Source organism: Drosophila ficusphila, unplaced genomic scaffold (assembly GCF_018152265.1).
Source record: "Drosophila ficusphila isolate 14025-0441.05 unplaced genomic scaffold, ASM1815226v1 contig_791, whole genome shotgun sequence".
Taxonomy (NCBI): Eukaryota; Metazoa; Arthropoda; class Insecta; order Diptera; family Drosophilidae; genus Drosophila; species Drosophila ficusphila.
Genome location: NW_025064737.1, coordinates 769,528 through 788,202, shown reverse-complemented (window position 1 = coordinate 788,202; position 18,675 = coordinate 769,528). Strand labels below are relative to the sequence as shown.

The following is an 18,675-nucleotide window of genomic DNA, read 5'->3' as shown; positions in this document are numbered from 1 at the left end:
TGCAAGTCTCACATTATTCGCGGGCCACCATGTTTATTCATATCCATACACTCGAACACACTCACGTTTGCCCCGATGCGGTTATTGTCATTGTTCCCACACAAAAAGTCCGACAAATTGGTCGCTGGAAGTGTTTGGCCCAAGCGAAGGTAATGGTGTTTTGGTGGCTGCCCTTAAAAGTTAATTTTGTGGTCAACTTTCGACACTTGAATGAAATGCTTTTCTTAGCCTCACAAATGTTTTGAATGGTTTGTGCTTTGCGGTGAATATGTTGTGTAAACAAAGTAACTTTAATAAAAACCATTAAATAGATATACTCCTATATCACAAGACCAAATCGGTTCTTTAAGTTCATATTCACCTCAGCATTGTTTCTAATCTGAATCGAATACTTAGATAACTAAAAAAAAAATATCCATTAATGTCCGCATTAATGGACATAATAAATCAAAAGTTTACGGAAATACCAACAAACCGAAATCAATTAATCCAATTTGAGAATGGGCATAATTATAACCGAAATCAATCAGTTCGGCCAACGCGGAGAGTTAATTACCACAAAGTGGATAACTTTTATTGGGGAGTTAGCACATCTTTTTACATGACCCACTCCAGAATGAGCCACTTGATTGGGCCTAACAAATGGCTAATTTGAGCATCGTAAATCTTCATAAACGAAACGATGCAATTGCCCAGGTCAATCCAACTGTCTTCAGGTAGTCAAAACCTATTTAACCCGCCAATTTGCACTCTTGCCCCAAAATGACGATGTGGCCTGCACAGTTCCTGTAGTCATCGCTCAAACGGTCGCAAGTTGCAACATTTCAAGAAGCCACAACCCACCGGCAGCCGTTCGTCCGCTTGTCCAATAATTATGAACCTTCTTGGCTGTTGGCGGCAGTTTGTGTTTGAAATTATTCGCATAGTAGCCCCAGCATCGTGGCAACAACAATTGGTAGTCAGTCAACTTAACGCGGTCTGCGAAACTAGCCAATTTCTGTTCGTTTCTGCCGGCTGAGTCGTGGCCAAAGTTTTTCTTTCCTTTTTCTAGCTTTGTACAATTTGTAAATCGAAGACGAACTACAGGGAGAAGGAAGGAAAAGTGTTATGGGAGTGACTGTGTCGAATAGGTGTTACCCTAACTCCCGACTTACTTCAATACAAATTTTAATCACGAAATCTTAAAGGCAATTCACTTCAGAGGTGAAATTCCTCTTGATAATAAATCTTAATATTTTTTCTCCTCTTTTCTATAGGGAATTTTTTCCTTAAGGGTTAAGTTACTGAAAATCTTTTAAATAACTGAAATATAATGTTAAATACCTTAATCAATGCTTAAACTTAAAATACTTTTATAGTTTAAATAGCATTAACCCTTTCATGCCCAAATTAATCTGGGGACACATAGAAAATATTTAACGCCATAAATGATTAATAGGAACCCCAAGTAACGTTCATATCGATTTTCGATACTCTAAGTCCTTTGGTATGTCCTTACTGCAATGTTGCCTTTAGGCCTTTAAAAAAATCCACACTCTTTATAAACCAATTTTCAAGCCCAACTTTATACTTTTATCATAGTCTTACCTGTTTTAAAGATATGTACGTACTTATTTTATTAGTATTTGTCACTAATTTTAGTTAATCGCACTATTTGCACGGACACTTTTTGGTAAAATTTTTCGGCAGCTGTGGTCGCTTCGAATCATAAGTGATAACTCAGCACACGCTGCAGCTGCATTCGCCAAAATTACCAAAAATTAAACAACATTAATAAGGGGAATCGCCTATAAAAAAAAATCCACAAAAATTTTGAATCGTAACCGATTTAAACTTCAAAAAGTCAATGTTGCCTGTAGGCAACAGTGGGCATGAAAGGGTTAATAAAAATACAAAACTATGCATGGATATCCCAAGTTAAGGTACCCTTTTCAGGGTATAAAAGTAGGATTTACTGCATTGCATGCAGCACCCCCAGGAAATTATCTTGTCAATGGCTGCGCTTCAATTGCAGTCCGGCTTTTGTTGGGCTTGGGCTTTGGCTTGGGCTTGGGCTTGGGCTCCGTTTTGGGGCCTGGGCCAGCTCCTCCGCATCTGAGTCTGGCTGAGATGGACAGTAGCCCGGACCTGGCTGGCAGTTCCCTTTTTTTTGGAAGCTCGTTTTGAGGTGTGTTCCTGCAAAGCGCATGATCCCAACCATATTTCTTCTTCATTTGCTGGCATAATTTACATATGGTTATATAAGTTTAACCCGAGGAGGTAACGGGGGCAACGTATCCGTTGCAAAACCCAGCTCCAACAGATGCGGCATGTTTTATTTAATTGCCGGCAAGTCATACCAAGAAAAACGACAGTGAGAGAGAGCCCGAAATCGAGTACACATGTAACAGTTAACATCGATTCCGACCAACTAACCATCTATTCATCCATCCATCCATCCTCGTGCAATTGGCGATTTGTGTAGGGCAGACGCTTTTGTCTTTTGTTCGTGGTCAGTGGATGCGTATTGGTTTGCTAACGTGTTTCCCCTTTCAAGAGTCGCAGCATGTGGCCCAAAAGTGGTTATTGATGGTGAGATCTGATCCGAGCAACCATCATTAAATAAAGCTAATCATTTGTCATTGCTTCTGAAGAAATTAAGTACATAACAAGAATAAATCTTTAAAATTTATTGGTTTGTTTCGAAGTAATGTCTCCAAGAAGACGTGAAAGAAGCGATCGATTTGGCCTATTATATCACCTGCAGAACAATGTTTTCTAGCAGGTTCAACTGTGTGCCCGAACACTCCCATTTCTTTGGCCCAGAGACCGGCTTCAGCCGGCAACAGAACAATGGTTATAAATAAATCTGTGTCACTGGCAGAACCCAGAACCCAGAACCCAGCCAAAAACAATAGATAAACAAACAGAAAGAACGTTAAATAAATACACCTCAAATCATTCAAGATTATGCAATTTATAGCAGTAAATGAAAATATCAAACACGCAAGCGAAAGATTCAATACAAAAGACTTGGACGGCAAACTTGTTTTGGTTCTAAGCGTAGAACGAGTTTGGGAGACTCCCGACGAAACTTTCCCAGCGTCGGAAGACTTTTTTGGCCGAACTGTAAATCGGTTGGCATGCATACTGTAATAGTGTCATTTTGTCTTGGCCCAGTCATCTGCCTAATTAACAGAGCTTCATAAATATTCAAGCAAATCGTAGATAAGAACTTCTGCCAGTCGCTCTAAAGCCCCAGAGTTGCACGTTCTGTTCGTGTTGTGCCGCCATTAAGGCTCCGGCTTTAAGCCTTTGGTTCTTTGGTTCTTTGCGTCTTGGCCAAAAACTGTTTTGAAATCACTCTCTATAAATATGGATTTCTCAAGAGCTCGCTGTCAGACTCTCACAGGGGCTTAGCTGACTAACAACCGATTATTTTAATTAAATTTTATTATAAAAGACAAAAGGCCCAACGCCCACATGCCAATGGCAAGGCGAGTGCCTAAAAATATGTATTTTTACTGCGGAGATTATGCAATTGTTTGCCTAACCAGCTGCTGCTGCTGTTCTATGCAAATGTTCCGAGCTTATCTTCCCCGCAATTACACAGCTGCAGTTATCAGCCAAGATGGCTAGAACAAGACTCGACCTCCGATGACCTCGGGAATGGAAGCCAACATAGTACAGTCCACGCCCCGCCCACGAATTTGCCCTTCAGGCCGCAACTGCAATTGTTCAGTTAGAGCGCGATAATGCAAACATTAGACACTTCGTTTCATTTGGTTTGTACGCCTTTCAATACCTCAATTAACCCATCATGGGCATGCGCAGCTTCTGTCTGCGGCTTTGTTTTGCGTTTGCGTTTGCTTCGGCCTTTGTTTTGCTTTGGCATCTTCGAGATGGCTATCGAGCCAACACTTACACGTCGATCTACCATTTCCGAGATCCGAGATAGCCGCCAGTGGCTCGGCTCGTTGTCTCGAGCCCAGAATTTGGGGTGCCATTGAGGAGTCGTGAATCAGTTAAAGTTCTTGCAAATAATTGAAAGGTTCCGCGACCGCGGCGTACTTGAGACAATTAACAATCCCCAAATAACTCCATTATAATCAGCTGTGATATAAGGAAGTATCACTTTAACCGTGCGATCTATTTTCAGTTCATCTTTGGACTCGTAAAATATTTTTAGAAAAGTTGTGGCCATAAATATATTTACAATCAAGTTTACCAAGTCCCTTTAATATTCAGTAATAAAGTTATTTTACAGACCACGAAATAGGAAATATATTTTTAGTAGCGTCGGAATTTATTACCAATCTTCCGGGTAATCACAAGTTTAAAAGTGTTATAAATAAAATTTAGTTGGTAGTCCAGAACTACCTTTAAATCGATTTAAATTAAAGATAGCCCTGTAGCTTGTGTACGGTGAAATCCATCAGTAAGCTTTTACCTGTCAGAAGTTATTTAAACGGAGATGGGGAGGAAATACTTTTTGCCTTTTAATTTTTATGTGTTCTAATTTAAGTTCAAGCTCTTTTTGGCCACCTAAAGCAAACATTTGGCAAAAGGGTCAAGAATTAAAAACATGTATACGAGGTAAGAATTAATTTTTGTAATTCCAGAACTTTCTTTAAATCGACATATGGCTTATGCACATCAATTGAAAAATCGGGAAACACGTGATGTTGTGGAGCTGCAATACTTGTGTCCAGTTTTCAAGGGGTTCTGTATAAATTATCTACAAAAGATTCGTTATGAATATCGGACCAAGAGTGTTAATCGGAAATCGGAGCTTACCTGCCAGATGTTGATGGGGATCCGAGATTATATGTTTGCTGGCAGATTCCTTTTCGATTTGATCACCACCCTCCTGGAATGGGAGTGGCTCGAATGGCTGATAGGTGGGAACGAGATCCAAGGGCTGCTGCTCCTGGTCGTCCTGGTTTTGGGGCCCAACCACTACTGCCTCCTTCTCGGCGTCTCCCAGCTGCTGGTGTTGCAACTTCTTCTGGCAGCTGAATAATCGAATCCACGTGTACGGACGGAAGTATTGCCGCTCCTGTTTGGGTGGCTCCTCGGCCGGCGATGCCTGCGAATCGATGACTATTTGATCCCGATGGTGGTGGAGACGGTGGTGCTGGTGGTTGTGCTTGTGGTGGCTTAGGAGGTGCTGCTGCTGCAGGCGGCTGACGTCCTCCACCACGAACAGGATACCTGCCACAATGAGCAGGGCCACCGAGAGCAGAACGAAGAAGCAGAGGAGGTCCTGCAGCAGGGTCTTCAGATTGCCGGAGCCACCCGATCGACTCTCCTTGGCGGGCGTCTGGCTCTCGGCCTTGGAAAGATCCATGATCAATGAATTTTGAACTGCCGAACCTTGCACAGAACTCTATTTTACTTCTACTTTGTACAAAATTTAGAAAACCAAATAATGTTGACTGATTCACCAACCATGTAGAATGAAGTGATTTCGTATGAACTTAGCTGAATTGGAAAAACATTGCCTACTGGCTTCGAAAAATATCTTTATTTTCTCGCAGAGACAACAACGTTTGTTGTCTTTCCTGAATTTCTCATGATAAGCCAAACTTTCCCAACATCTATGGCAATTGGTGTAATTGAAACTCTTTAACGGCAATCAACATGGCGTTTGATGTGATTGAATTATTGGACACTTAAATGGGCGGCCCTCAGCTCAATTCAGCAAGGCAACCAAGTCGAGGGGAATGTAAGAGTCTTTGGCGTTGCATTTTCCCATTTTCACACCTCGGGCACCGCTTTCCTCGGCTCCTTGGCCGCCATCCAAAGCTTCGGACCGTCGGCCCGGGGAAGCCCAACATATCACTCAGTGCTAATGAAGATGTTTCCCCCAAAACTGGAACCGAATCCGTGGCATCGCTGCCAGGCCTGGCAGTTCATTAGTCAGGAAGTGTTATACATGATGCAGTCGACTGCGCGGCCATGCATGTTAGGGAAATAGAGGCTCTGACTTGATTATATAGACACTAAAAAGGGGAAGTCAGGTCAGAGGTGTTATATAAAAGGAGTTGTTAGTGACTTACTAATTCTCAAAAATGACTGAGATTTGGTAAAGCCTTTATAAAAGGATTATATATGCCATTCAAGACATATTTTCATTAGTAAGAAAACAAAAGGAAAACTTCAAAACAAAACTGAAAAATTAACAAGTTGTTGATAGTATTTCCAACCTTATTTATTAACTCCTGACATCACACCTTCTATTTCTTTTAAGGAAGTTAAGCATGGGAGCTTCGCCTGCAAGAAAAACCAAGAAATCCGATTTCCGTAAATCGTTTTCAATCAGCTGGCTAAAATCAATTAAAAGGCAATGGCAAATGCTTAGTTATACAATCAGAGTTGTAAATTGTAAATGCCCCCACTGTGTGACGCTCGGCAACTGATAAGGCCACCTTCCCCTGGAGCCGAGGAAACCCAAAGCACAACAATGGCAGCGGAGACATTACATAACCTCCAGATGCCAGGGCAGGCACAATAACCTACAAATGCAACCTCCACTAACCGACTGAACCCAGGCCCAAAAAAAAGAGAAGAAAACATGAAAAACACAAAACTAAACTGCTAAAAACCAACGTAATACAGTTTGCAGCTTCTAAAGAAAATAGAGAAACAGAAAAAAACAAAACCCGAGCGGGAAAATCATTGGGTCGACGAGTTGTGTGTGGGAAATTGCGACAACGACAAATAAATTACAGCAACGCTTAAGGTCAAGCGATTTGTGCAGAAATGAGGCATATAGAAAACTTATTGCAGCGATCGCTGCCTTTCTGATAACCAAAGAAATGAATAGTCCCTCGACTGCTAACTGCCTAGCCGACAAACAGTGATGCTAAATAGCAAGTTAGTTAAAAGAATATAAAGTGTTAAGTTAGGTACTTCCGATGGAGCTTAGTACAGCATACAGTATTCCCTATTGAGTCTAGATTTTTGGTATAATGACGGTTTAGAAGTGCTGATAAATATTTGATTTCTTATTTACTTTTCGTTGTTATTTAATATTCATTTATTATAGGTACTGTCAAAAAAGTACCTTAGTCATCGCTTCTACCGAATGCCAGTCTGCTAGACTGCCGACGAATCGTGGCTACCTCAATTGCTGCGGGGTCAAATGGCGTTGAGGTAACGAGGCGAGCTAAATCATCGACTTCGACTGGGAGTCAACACGTGCAGAGTGTTCCGAGCCCGGGGCTTCAGACCTAGGTTGCCGATCTCCAGCTCTGGAGTCGCGCTGCCCCGCCAGAATTGATTGCCACTTGGGAAGGCCACTTCGGTTGCTTTTCCAGCGCTCGTACATATAAATCAAAAGAATTCTTTCAAATTGCAGTGATTTAAGTGCCGAGGAAGGCCCAAACGCTTCTCTGACATTAGCCATCTAGCCAGGGAGCGCCCAAGTCTGGGTTAAGCCAAGGTGTCAATTTGGCGTGTGAGGCGTTGTGGGGTGGCATTCGGTAGTTGGCGATCAATTAAATTCGCATTAGTAGCTCGACTTTACCGCGCCATCTCCAGAAATGATCACTAAGTGCGATCTGCCTAAATTATGGCATTAAGGCTTTCTGGGAACGTATACTAAATAAATCATTAGCTGAAATTAATATTAAAATAAAATAAGTTGCGCATTCATGGCTATCAAGAGAACTTAGTTATTTAGATATGGCAATTTTACTCACTGAAACATTACTTCTATATCTAGATTTTTATGAAGGAATTGCATTTTTAAATTGAACAGCATAAAAATCCTTCATTAAGGCACAGGTAAAACCTACGTATTTTTTAAAGCCCCTTACGATTCTTTCATAATCCACTTTTAAATCTCAAAACCCATTAAAACCTATTTGCTAATTGTTGGGATATTCCTAGGATTTGGGCTTAACCCCTAAGAGAGCGGGTAACAAAAACCCAAAATTGCCCTTTCGATGAGGTGAATGCCTGGCCAGTTTCATAACCCATTTCGATGGGTTGTAACTAGCAGCAAGTTTAAGCCATCGTCTTCGTGTCTTCATGTCTTCATTTCACCCACCGTCACCACAAGATTGTGTTAAAATTTTATTTTTGCATAATTGAAAAAATTTAACGACTTTAGCCAAACAAATTTTACGTTAACTGTGCGCATTTTGTAATTTCGCTCGCGTGCACATTTCGTTTACCGCACCGACCTGACCCATTCCTTGTCGAAAAAGGCAGAAAAAAGCAGCGATCCAAAAGCCAAGAAAAGCTAAAACATTATTACAACAAGCAGCGTGATTTCCGGAAGTTGAAGCGCACAAAAGGCGCCTGCGCCTGCGCAAATGTCGTCGTCGTTGCTGTCGAATTGATCGTTTCTGTTGCTGTTGCTGTTGCTGTTGCATTTACTGCTGCAGTTGCAGTTGCAGTTACTGTGGCAGTTGCTGCGAATAAGCCAAAGAAAGTCGTGCTGCAACAGCTGCCACGGCAGCTCGGCAAACTGGCCGTCCTGCCTTCGTGCGAATAATGTCGTTTGTGTTTGTTTTATAACCAAATTTACAACAACTTGCCACCGTCAACGGCAGCATTCACAACGCCACTGGAGCAGCCAACATAATTGCTCCAATCCATGTCAATCTTGTCAACGGCCCATTTATTAGAACCTTTCTTATGTGCCTTGAGAGAACTTTCACAACATTTAACTGAACAGACTACTCATTAAAAGCAGTGTGTTATACTTCTATAGCTGACAAATAAAAGCAATTCCTTGGAGTTAGCCCTATTTAATCAGTAAGCATTTTAATGAGGCTCTTAAAACTTTGGGAAGTTAAAATATGCAAATCTGTATTAAATAGATTTTTTTGAATAACTTTTCCCCCGTTTAACTTAAAGCACGCCGTTCTCTAACTTTCCCCAATTACTTTCACCAAAGAGTAGAAGTCTTCTAATCAATCGTGTCAGAAAAACTTTTACTTAACTTTTACCTTCGCAATAAGAACCAGACAAAATCAACGCCTCAGGGTCAGAAGTTATGTAATCTTTGAGGCACCACAGCATTGCGTCATTCGCAGCTTTTTATTTTTTGGAAAAAGTTAATTCCTTATTAATAGGTTTTCTTCTCTGACTACGTGATTGGTGGCCACACGGCCTTACATAATAATTATAGAAATAAAGCTGTCGTGGCTAACATAAATTAGCATTATAGAAAATAGAAAGGTGTTCCCTTCTTTGTCGGCCCCAAATGATGGCCAAATGGTGTTTTTGCCCTCACATCCTATCCACACACTTGACCATTCTTTGAGCTGCTGAAGATCGTGGCTAATTTTATGCCAGCTCTCGTTGGATTTCATAAATCTTCGCTGTGGCGAAATTTCGTCCAAGTGGCGGTGGCATTAAATTAATGTTCTAACATAAATTTATAATTCATGTTTAAAGGCCAGGCCAAGACTTCTGTAAAAAATGATGGCTTTGTCTAGGCAACCGCCAGTTGAGGTTGATTTAATGACCTTTTTATGTTAAGATGCTGATGCCGATGCCAATGCTGGCGTATACACAGGTACTCTTATTAATTATTTTATTGGCAGACGTTTTATAAATGCTTCTCAGACAGGAAGCGCTAATTAAAGTGGGTTTTTTTTTTACAATTCTTTCTGGTTTAATTAATTTTGTCAAGCGTTTATAAATGGCTGTTTAATTCTTGATCCTTATGCAATTACTTATAATTTACAAGGCCACTTCTATTGTTTGAATGTCTTATTTGGACAGTCACAAATAATTCGTGTGCAGCTCTTCAGCATTGATGTCTTGATATTTGAATACATTTATCTCGGCTCAGCTTCACGCACTTCACTCGCCACTTGACCTTTCAATTAATCACGGCTAACACCGGAGTGTGAGTTTTCTTGCTTTATTCAGGTAGCTTCGGCTGTCAGCCGCCCTATCAGACATGTTTTCCATTTGCCGCCTTATTTACCATAAAGTTTTCACACCGCCAGTCAGGTTTTTTGGAAGTGAGCCAAAGTGTATGAATATTTTAGTATTTAAAGCCACGTTCGAAATGCAAATAGTGTTGTGCATATATTAAGGTTTTTATTTTGGTTAAAGTTCAATCAACTTGGACACAAACTATTTTAGTTTGCAGAACAGGCAGTTATGTAAACGCCTCGAAAAAGAACCAAATCATTCAATCGGACCCTTCACCCATCCGATTGTATAATATTCGCGTACAAAAGAAATGCGGAATTCGGTGAGCACGGCTCGCCATTCACAAAATTAGAGCATATAAACATTTAAACCAATTTTTCACAATTACTGAAATCGGCAGCCGAAAAACACAATAGAAACTCAACTAGAGCGAACAATAATGAATTCAATATTTGCAATGACACAATAAATAAATCGCGGAATAATTTCTCTCGCAATTGCGGCACTGTCATCCCGAAAAGTGTACTGTATGGTTATCAATGGAGATCAGTGGGTGAGTGGCACACGGCGCTAATTGTGAGTTATGGAAGTTGAAACTGGAGTTGCTACTGCGAAATGACAGTTCGGCCAGATGGAAAATTGCGTGTTAATAGTCATGCAGGGCAGACAATGCCCGGCTTTCTTTCAGACGATCAGAGCCAAACAATTGGCATCCGTGTAGCCAGCCACAAATCAAATGCTCGTAATCGCAACAATGAGCAATCGCCCGCATTAACAGCGATTGTTTGGCCAACTTTTCGGCCTCTTTTCGATCGGATTGGGGAGTGGTTGCAACACTGGACCACACATAACGCCAACCATCAACCACCAAGCATCAACCACTGACTTCCGACAAGTCATCCAGGGCTGACCCATCAGGCCGAGTGATTATCAACTTAATCAGCGGCGGCTAATTGCAGTCTGCCGCCGCATTTGCACTTAGCTGCAATAATAAGTGCAGCTAAGTTGGAGATGTTACAAATTTCCGCCTGTCAGCGGTGCGGCTAGATCCCATTTCCAGTGAGTGACAGAAAAACGTGTGAAAATTATGAAACTGCATTTTGATGCAACCTAAGCAAGTAAGTGGATGTGGATGGGGATGTGGATGGACTCCCGAATAACGAATATAACGAATAACGAATATAACGAAACTCCCCCACTCAAAATGTGAGCATTTGTGAGCGGTGGCTCTGTGGATTTTGCGGTTCCAGCTCCATCTTCGTCTGGCTTTGTTTGGCTTTCGCTGGCATCGTCTCGGGAGATCTGGGCGAGATTTGTGTGTCCTGTCATAGAGATCAAATTTTCTCTTCTCCTCGCTCACATCGCCGCCGCTTAATTTGCCCAGAAACTGCATTTGCAGCGCTCCAAAGTGCCCGTCGTAGCAGCAAAATAAATAATTTTTATTGTGTTGAATTTATGAGTCATTGTTTGGCTCTTTGGATCTCCGGCAGCTTTGAGTTTGCCTTCTCTGCCTTTATCTTCTACGTTTTTTCGAGTTCATTAATTCTGCATCGCAGCGTAATCGCTGGAAAATCGAGGAGGCAAATGAGTTTTCTTTTTGCATCGCAGGCTTATCATAAACCTTACCCCCCTTAAGCATTTGTATTCGAGATAAATCCAGTAAAATGCAGAGGGCATAAAATGTTTGCATTTTGTTGGGTCGTGGTGACGTGATAAGGTAAAGATAAGGATTTCATAAAATTAAATATGTAATTAAGAAGTCTGAATAATCGCTTGAAGAGCGTTATCAAACCTAAGCTCAGCCAACTTTAGTTAAATCATCGACTAGTGTTCAGACGAACACTATTAAGACTTATGCGCGTGTGCACCAGGCCTAAGCCATAAATAACCATACTATAAGTGAGTGCTGCTGACACTCATAGTTTTTAAGTACAGGCTATTTTAATCTAAAACAAGAAAGGAAGCTAGCTTCGGCAAGCTTATATACCCTTGCAGTCATCAAACAAATCGAACAAAATACATAAAGGCTAACAACCTCGAAGCTATGACGACTTTTCTATTAATTTTCCATATTTTCGACTGTTGTTCATATGGCAGCTATATGATATAGTTGTCCGATTTCTATGAAATTTTTTTCTCGGTTCAAGGGTTGTTTATAAAGTCGATGTTGTAAAAATCATGCTCGTGGAATAAAAAACAACAACGTTATGATTATTTTGCCATTATTTCTATATATATTTTTTGATCTTTCCTATGGCAGCTACAGTGGCGAAAAAAATAATAGCACCACTTCAATACATTTTCTTCTAGGTAAAATAAAATTGTTTTCAGTGTTTGTTTTTTTCAGCAAAACATTTTTTTGGAATCTCTAGAATTTTTTCTAACTTAAAAATGTATTACCATATTTTTAAATCCTGTCTATATATTTATTTTTAAGAATTTTATTAAAAAAGCCAGAAAAATGGCGAAAAAAAAAATAGCACCACTACCACATTTATTAGCAAATACCCCATATTTTGCCGAATATCCTTAATACAAAGCACGTGGCAATAAGATTTGTGTATAATTGCAATATTTTGATCATAAAAAGTTTGACAAAAACGTTAAAATGGGACGTGGAAAGCACTGCACAGAGGAAAAGCGTGATATCATCCAAAAGTTGATAAAGGATGGAAAATCGTACAGGGAAGTTGGTCGATTGGTCGGATGTTCAAATAAAATGATTAATAACGCTTTAAACTTCAAAGAAAAACAGGAAACACGAGGACGCAAGCGATCTATGACCCCCCTTCATGTCAATCGGTTGATTCGTGAGAGCAGGAAGGATCCTTTTAAGTCTGCTACTGAGCTTAAAAAGGATCTTAAAATTAATGCGACGGAGCAAACTGTGCGTACATACAGTGACGAACATAATTATTGGCACAGTTGGCTTGTTCAACTTTGAGGCTCAGTTTCTCCTCTTAAAATGGGGATATTTACATAAAACAAAATTTATTTACATAATATAATTAATTAACAACACAACCCAGTTTATTTTAATATTTTACATCTTATAGTTAATTTTTAAAATTAAAATAACGAAAAAAAGTGCCGAATCTTCCTGAACAAAATTATTGGCACACTTGCTTTTAATTTGAAATGTTGGCACAATTTTACCGATTTGGCCAGTTTTTTTTTGTTTAACACATTTATTATTATCCCCTGAGTGGTATGGTATAACTTTTTCCAGCTAAAAGTATCAAATTGCCTTTTTTTTAACCTTTTTTTCATAAAATAAGGGGTAAACATAAAAACTCTACATTATCGGACCGGAAAATTATTTGGAATTTCCACAATCTTGGAAAATTATATGGTGAGATCGGAGAAATGATAGACAGCAGCCACTAAACCATTACAAGCATCGGGCAGCGTTTTAAGGGCGCCTAATCCTTGATAAGTGATCAGCGCACAGGTTGACTCAAGGCTTTAGCGACCTTTTGGGTACTTTTTTTGGAGGTTTCCTTTAAGAATATCGAAATATTATTTTTTCCCATGATTCCTTCTATAAACTCGAACTCGTCGACACCTGCAGTGGACTTGCAGCCTCACACCATGACGCCTCCAACACCATGCTTAACTGACATATCAGGGTTTTTGTTTAGGAGTTTTATATAAGGCTTTTTTCAAACAGTTTTCCGACCGTCAGATTGGAATATATTAAATTTTTTTTTGTACGAAAAGATGACATTAGCCCAAAAATCAACTGGCTACTTCAAATTCTCTTTTGCATAGTCCAATCGCTTCTGTTTGTTGACTTTAGAAATAAGCGGTTTCCTTTTTGCGACCCGATACCTATAGTTAGCTCTATGCAGTGTCCTCCGAACCGTAATGGGGAGAAATTTTTTCAAAAACTGTTCTCTCACCTCATCTGCAATCTTTGTTAATGAAATTTTTGGGTTTACTTTCACTTGTTCTATGATTTTGGCCCGCTTCCAGTCACTTAAAGCCTTGAGTCAACCTGTGCGCTGATCACTTATCAAGGATTAGGCGCCCTTAAAACGCTGCCCGATGCTTGTAATGGTTTAGTGGCTGCTGTCTATCATTTCTCCGATCCCACCATATAATTTTCCAAGATTGTGGAAATTCCAAATAATTTTCCGGTCCGATAATGTAGAGTTTTTATGTTTACCCCTTATTTTATGAAAAAAAGGTTAAAAAAAGGCAATTTGATACTTTTAGCTGGAAAAAGTTATACCATACCACTCAGGGGATAATAATAAATGTGTTAAACAAAAAAAAACTGGCCAAATCGGTAAAATTGTGCCAACATTTCAAATTAAAAGCAAGTGTGCCAATAATTTTGTTCAGGAAGATTCGGCACTTTTTTTCGTTATTTTAATTTTAAAAATTAACTATAAGATGTAAAATATTAAAATAAACTGGGTTGTGTTGTTAATTAAGTATATTATGTAAATAAATTTTGTTTTATGTAAATATCCCCATTTTAAGAGGAGAAACTGAGCCTCAAAGTTGAACAAGCCAACTGTGCCAATAATTATGTTCGTCACTGTATCTCAGGCAACATAACCTTAAAGCCTGCAGCCCAAGAAAGGTGCCTCTGTTAAATGTCAGAAACTTATCTAAGCGATTGAAATTCATGCAAATCATGCAAATTGGTCACCCGAGCAGTGGAGGAATATTTTATGGTCAGATGAGAGCAAGGTGGTTATGTTTGGTGGAAAAGGATCCAGATCGTATGTCAGACGTCCAAGGAACTCCGAATATAAGCCCCAGTACACCACAAAGACCATAAAGCATGGAGGGTGTAGTGTGATGGTATGGGCCTGCTTTTCGTATTACGGAGTAGGCCCGATACATTGGATCAAGACCATCATGGATCAGCACGTTTATGTGGATATCATGGAGACTATTATGTTACCTTTCGCAGAATACGAAATGCCACTCGTGTGGGTCTTTCAACAAGATAATGACCCAAAACATACCAGCAAGAAGGCAAAGAAGTGGTTTGGGGACAACTCTGTAAACGTTATGGAGTGGCCTCCGCAGTCTCCAGACCTTAATCCTATAGAGAATTTGTGGTCGGACGTCAAGAAGGCAGTCTCTGCATCAAAACCAACATCGATCGGATCCCTTTGGGGAGTAATTAAGGAGTCCTGGACTCAAATTCCCGTAAAGCGATGCCAGGACCTTGTTGACTCCATGCCAAGACGCTGCGCAGCAGTTATTTCCAATAAAGGATACACGACAAAGTATTAAATGAAGAACATAACATAGATTTAATAGTTCAATAATGTTATCTTATGAATATTGAAAGTTCCTATAATTTTAAACCCATTTTTGAAAAGTGGTGCTATTATTTTTTTCGTTAAGTTTTATGAGTTTTATTAAAGTTTCTTGAATTATTTGAAAACTAAAACAAAAATCAAGAAAATTTTTTTACTTTCTGTTTCTTTGTTGCGATTTGATTCCAAAAAGGTATTGCATGTTTTGATAGAGCTAAAAATATAGTTAGGGTGACTATCCAAACATTCCTCGAGTAGGTGGTGCTATTATTTTTTTCGCAGCTGTATATGATAGGGTTATCCGATTTTGATAAAATTTAATCCGAAATTTAATAACCGTTAGAAAACGCCATCTTGAAGAATTCAAGTCGATCTGATCAAAAACAACGGCGTAATAATTTTTTATCCTTTATTTTTTTGACCTCTTGTGTGTGTAGGAGATAAGTAGTATACATATACATACAAATATATATAAGCACCTATGTATACATCACACATTTGTAAATACACATAACATAATTATCTATAAGCATATCTGTAAATTATCCCTAAGCTTTAGCAACATGTTGTTAGGATATATGCATACACACAATAAACATGCATTCGCATTTTGACTAGCAACGAGATCGCAAGCTTTTGATTGATCGGCCAACAAACGCGTGATATTTATTGAACAGCCCACAATCTCAGAAGTGGGATAAATACCCAAAACCTACAAAAAGTGCGATTTTCTTTTTTCTTCCACCATCCTAAAAGTGTTTAAAGAACAATTTGCAAGTGTGTGGTATGAAAGGTGTGGACCCAAGAAAATACTCAGTTGAACAGTTAAAAAATTGGCTGGGCCACCTTAAGTTATCCACAAAGGGTCCTAAAACTACATTAGTTGCCCGCATAAATCGAGTCCCAATTTCGATTCGAGGTAGCCAACCGCCGTTAGTTGTGAAATTGCTTCAGGAAGAACAACGAAAAGAAGCTGAACAAAAAATGGAAGAACAAAGTGAGAATTTCACAACAGGCGACGATCAGGCGCCGACGTGCAGCAACGCCAAGAATAACGACGCCAGCAACAACGAAATTTGGACTTGCGAGGAATTGCGTGCGAGTAAAATGGAAAACGAGCAGATAGAAGCAGACGAAGTGGGTAGCCAGAATGACGAACTACAGAAATTAAAGAAAAAAATGGAACAGTTACTAGAGGAGAATGAAGGATTGAAAAATACCGAAAAAGAGCGAGAACCAGTGGGAGCAGGAAACAAGGAGAGCATGATGCTGATGAGTGCTAGCTCTGTGTCGCTAAACATCATCAAAGACATGTTGCCAGAGTTTGGCAACAAGTCGCCAGTCAACATTTGGGTTGCACAGCTTAAAACTGTTGCTGAAATACACAACCTAGACGACAACATGTTGCGGCTGCTGATCATGACGAAGTTGAAGGGCGAAGCACTAACCTGGTTGTACGATACCAATGACCGACTCAGTTTCTCAATAAACGAAATTTTAAATCAAATGATGGCAAAATTCGGCACAAAACAAAACAAGATGTGCTTGAGACGGCAGTTTGAGAAACGCAATTGGCTCGTAGAGGAGAATTTTGCCGCGTATTATCACCAAAAAATTTCGCTGGCCTCACAAATTCAGTTGGATGAAGAAGAACTCCTGGACAACATTATAGAGGGCATCCCAGACGACCATCTACGTCAGCAGGCACACATGCAGTGTTTCAAGCAGCCGGCTCAGATGCTGAAAGCATTTGAAACAAGAAAGGAAGCTAGCTTCGGCAAGCCGAAGCTTATATACCCTTGCAGTCATCAAATATGTCGAACAAAACGCATAAGGACTAGACAACATCAAAGCTAAGACGATTTTTCTATTCATTTTCCATATTTTCGACTATAGATCATATGGGAGCTATATGATATAGTTGTCCGATTTTGATCAAATTTAATTCGTAACTCAAGAGTCGTAAGAAAACTCTATATTCCGAAAATAATGTTTGTCTGATGAAAAACAACGATGTTATAATTTTATTTCCATAATTTCTATATAGATTTTTCGATCTTTCCTATGGCAGCTATAAGATATAGATGACCGATTTTTATGAAACTTTTTTCTCAATTTTATATCGTTGTTAAAAAACTCGATATTCAAAAAATCATGCTCGTGGGATAAAAAACAACGATGTTATCAATTTATTTCCATTAATTCTATATATAATTTTCGATCTCTCCTATGGCAGCTATATGATAGAGTTATCCGATTTTGTTCAAATTTAATCCGAAATTCAATAACAGTTAGAAAACGCCATCTTGAAGAAATAAAGTCGATCTGATCAAAAACAACAAAGTGAGAATTTTTTATTTCATTCTCTTGTATTGGAGCTATCCGATATAGTCGGCCGATCCGGCCCGTTCCTACTTATATACTGCGTGCAACAGCTACACATCTTTTGGGAAAGTTTCAGCACGATAGCTTTAAAACTGAGAGACTAGTTTGCGCGGAAACGGACAGACGGACAGACGGACAGACGTACATACATATTTCGATTCTGCTCGTGATGCTGATCAAGAATATATATACTTTATGGGGTCTGAGGTGTCTCCTTCACTGCGTTGCAAACTTCTGACTGAAATTATAATACCCTTTTGCTCTGCAAGGGTATAAAAATAACACTCCCGAAGAAGGCAACGACATCGGTGAATTTGGAGAAGGCGAAAGGCGATGGGCAGCGTTTAAAAGCAGCAATCCGCTGCTATAATTGCAACTCCTTGGGCCACGTCGCAGCAGAGTGCCGAAAACCAAAGAGAGAATATGGGGCTTGTTATGGATGTGGCAGCTTGGATCATCGCATTGCTACATGTGATCAGAAGAAGAAGTCGACCAACGAATTTGTAAGGTATTTTAAGTTACAATTTAAAGCAAAAATTAATACTAGCATTTTCGCAGCGTGTCTCATCGATTCAGGGAGCCCGATCAGCTTCATAAAAATATCATGTTTAAGTGAATATTTTAAAAAATACAATAATAATGTTAATCAATGTGAAAAGACAAATGTTAATTTTGATAATTTTGACGATCTGAAAAATCATTTCAATTTTGATGTTTTTGAAAAACCTGTTAAAAATTATGAACAAAATTCTTATTTCTTTGGTATAAATAAAAGTAAATTAAATATCTTCGATAAAATAATTTGTTTTATGCCTGGTAAATATAGAGAAATTGAAATTGAAATGTTTGTCGTGGCAAACCAATCGATGAGTTATGATGCAGTGTTAGGAAGAAATTTTATTAAAGCATTTAATTATAAATTGACAAGTTCAATAATCAATGATAAAGAATATATACAAAAGGAGTGCCCTGAAATTCCAAATTATAAGACAGATGAGTTACAAAGTATAAAGTTAGACAAAGAGTGCCAAAATGAGTGTTTACCAAATGAGTGTTTAGAAAATGAGTGTTTAGAAAATGAGAGTTTAGAGTTTAAAGAAAATGAGCGGTTTGCAAAAGATTGTTT

General features: G+C 39.2%; 1 protein-coding gene across 1 annotated transcript; it reads right to left on the bottom strand.

The window, feature by feature from the left end:
* Positions 1-4,569: 4,569 nt before the first annotated feature.
* Positions 4,570-5,447, bottom strand: LOC108098290. The gene is made up of 2 exons (XM_017201100.1): positions 4,777-5,447; positions 4,570-4,717 (listed from the first exon to the last, which is right to left on the bottom strand). The coding sequence occupies exons 1-2, from the start codon at positions 5,327-5,329 to the stop codon at positions 4,695-4,697; spliced, it is 576 nt and encodes a 191-aa protein (XP_017056589.1). The 5' UTR covers positions 5,330-5,447; the 3' UTR covers positions 4,570-4,694.
* Between the last annotated feature and the right edge of the window lie 13,228 nt (positions 5,448-18,675).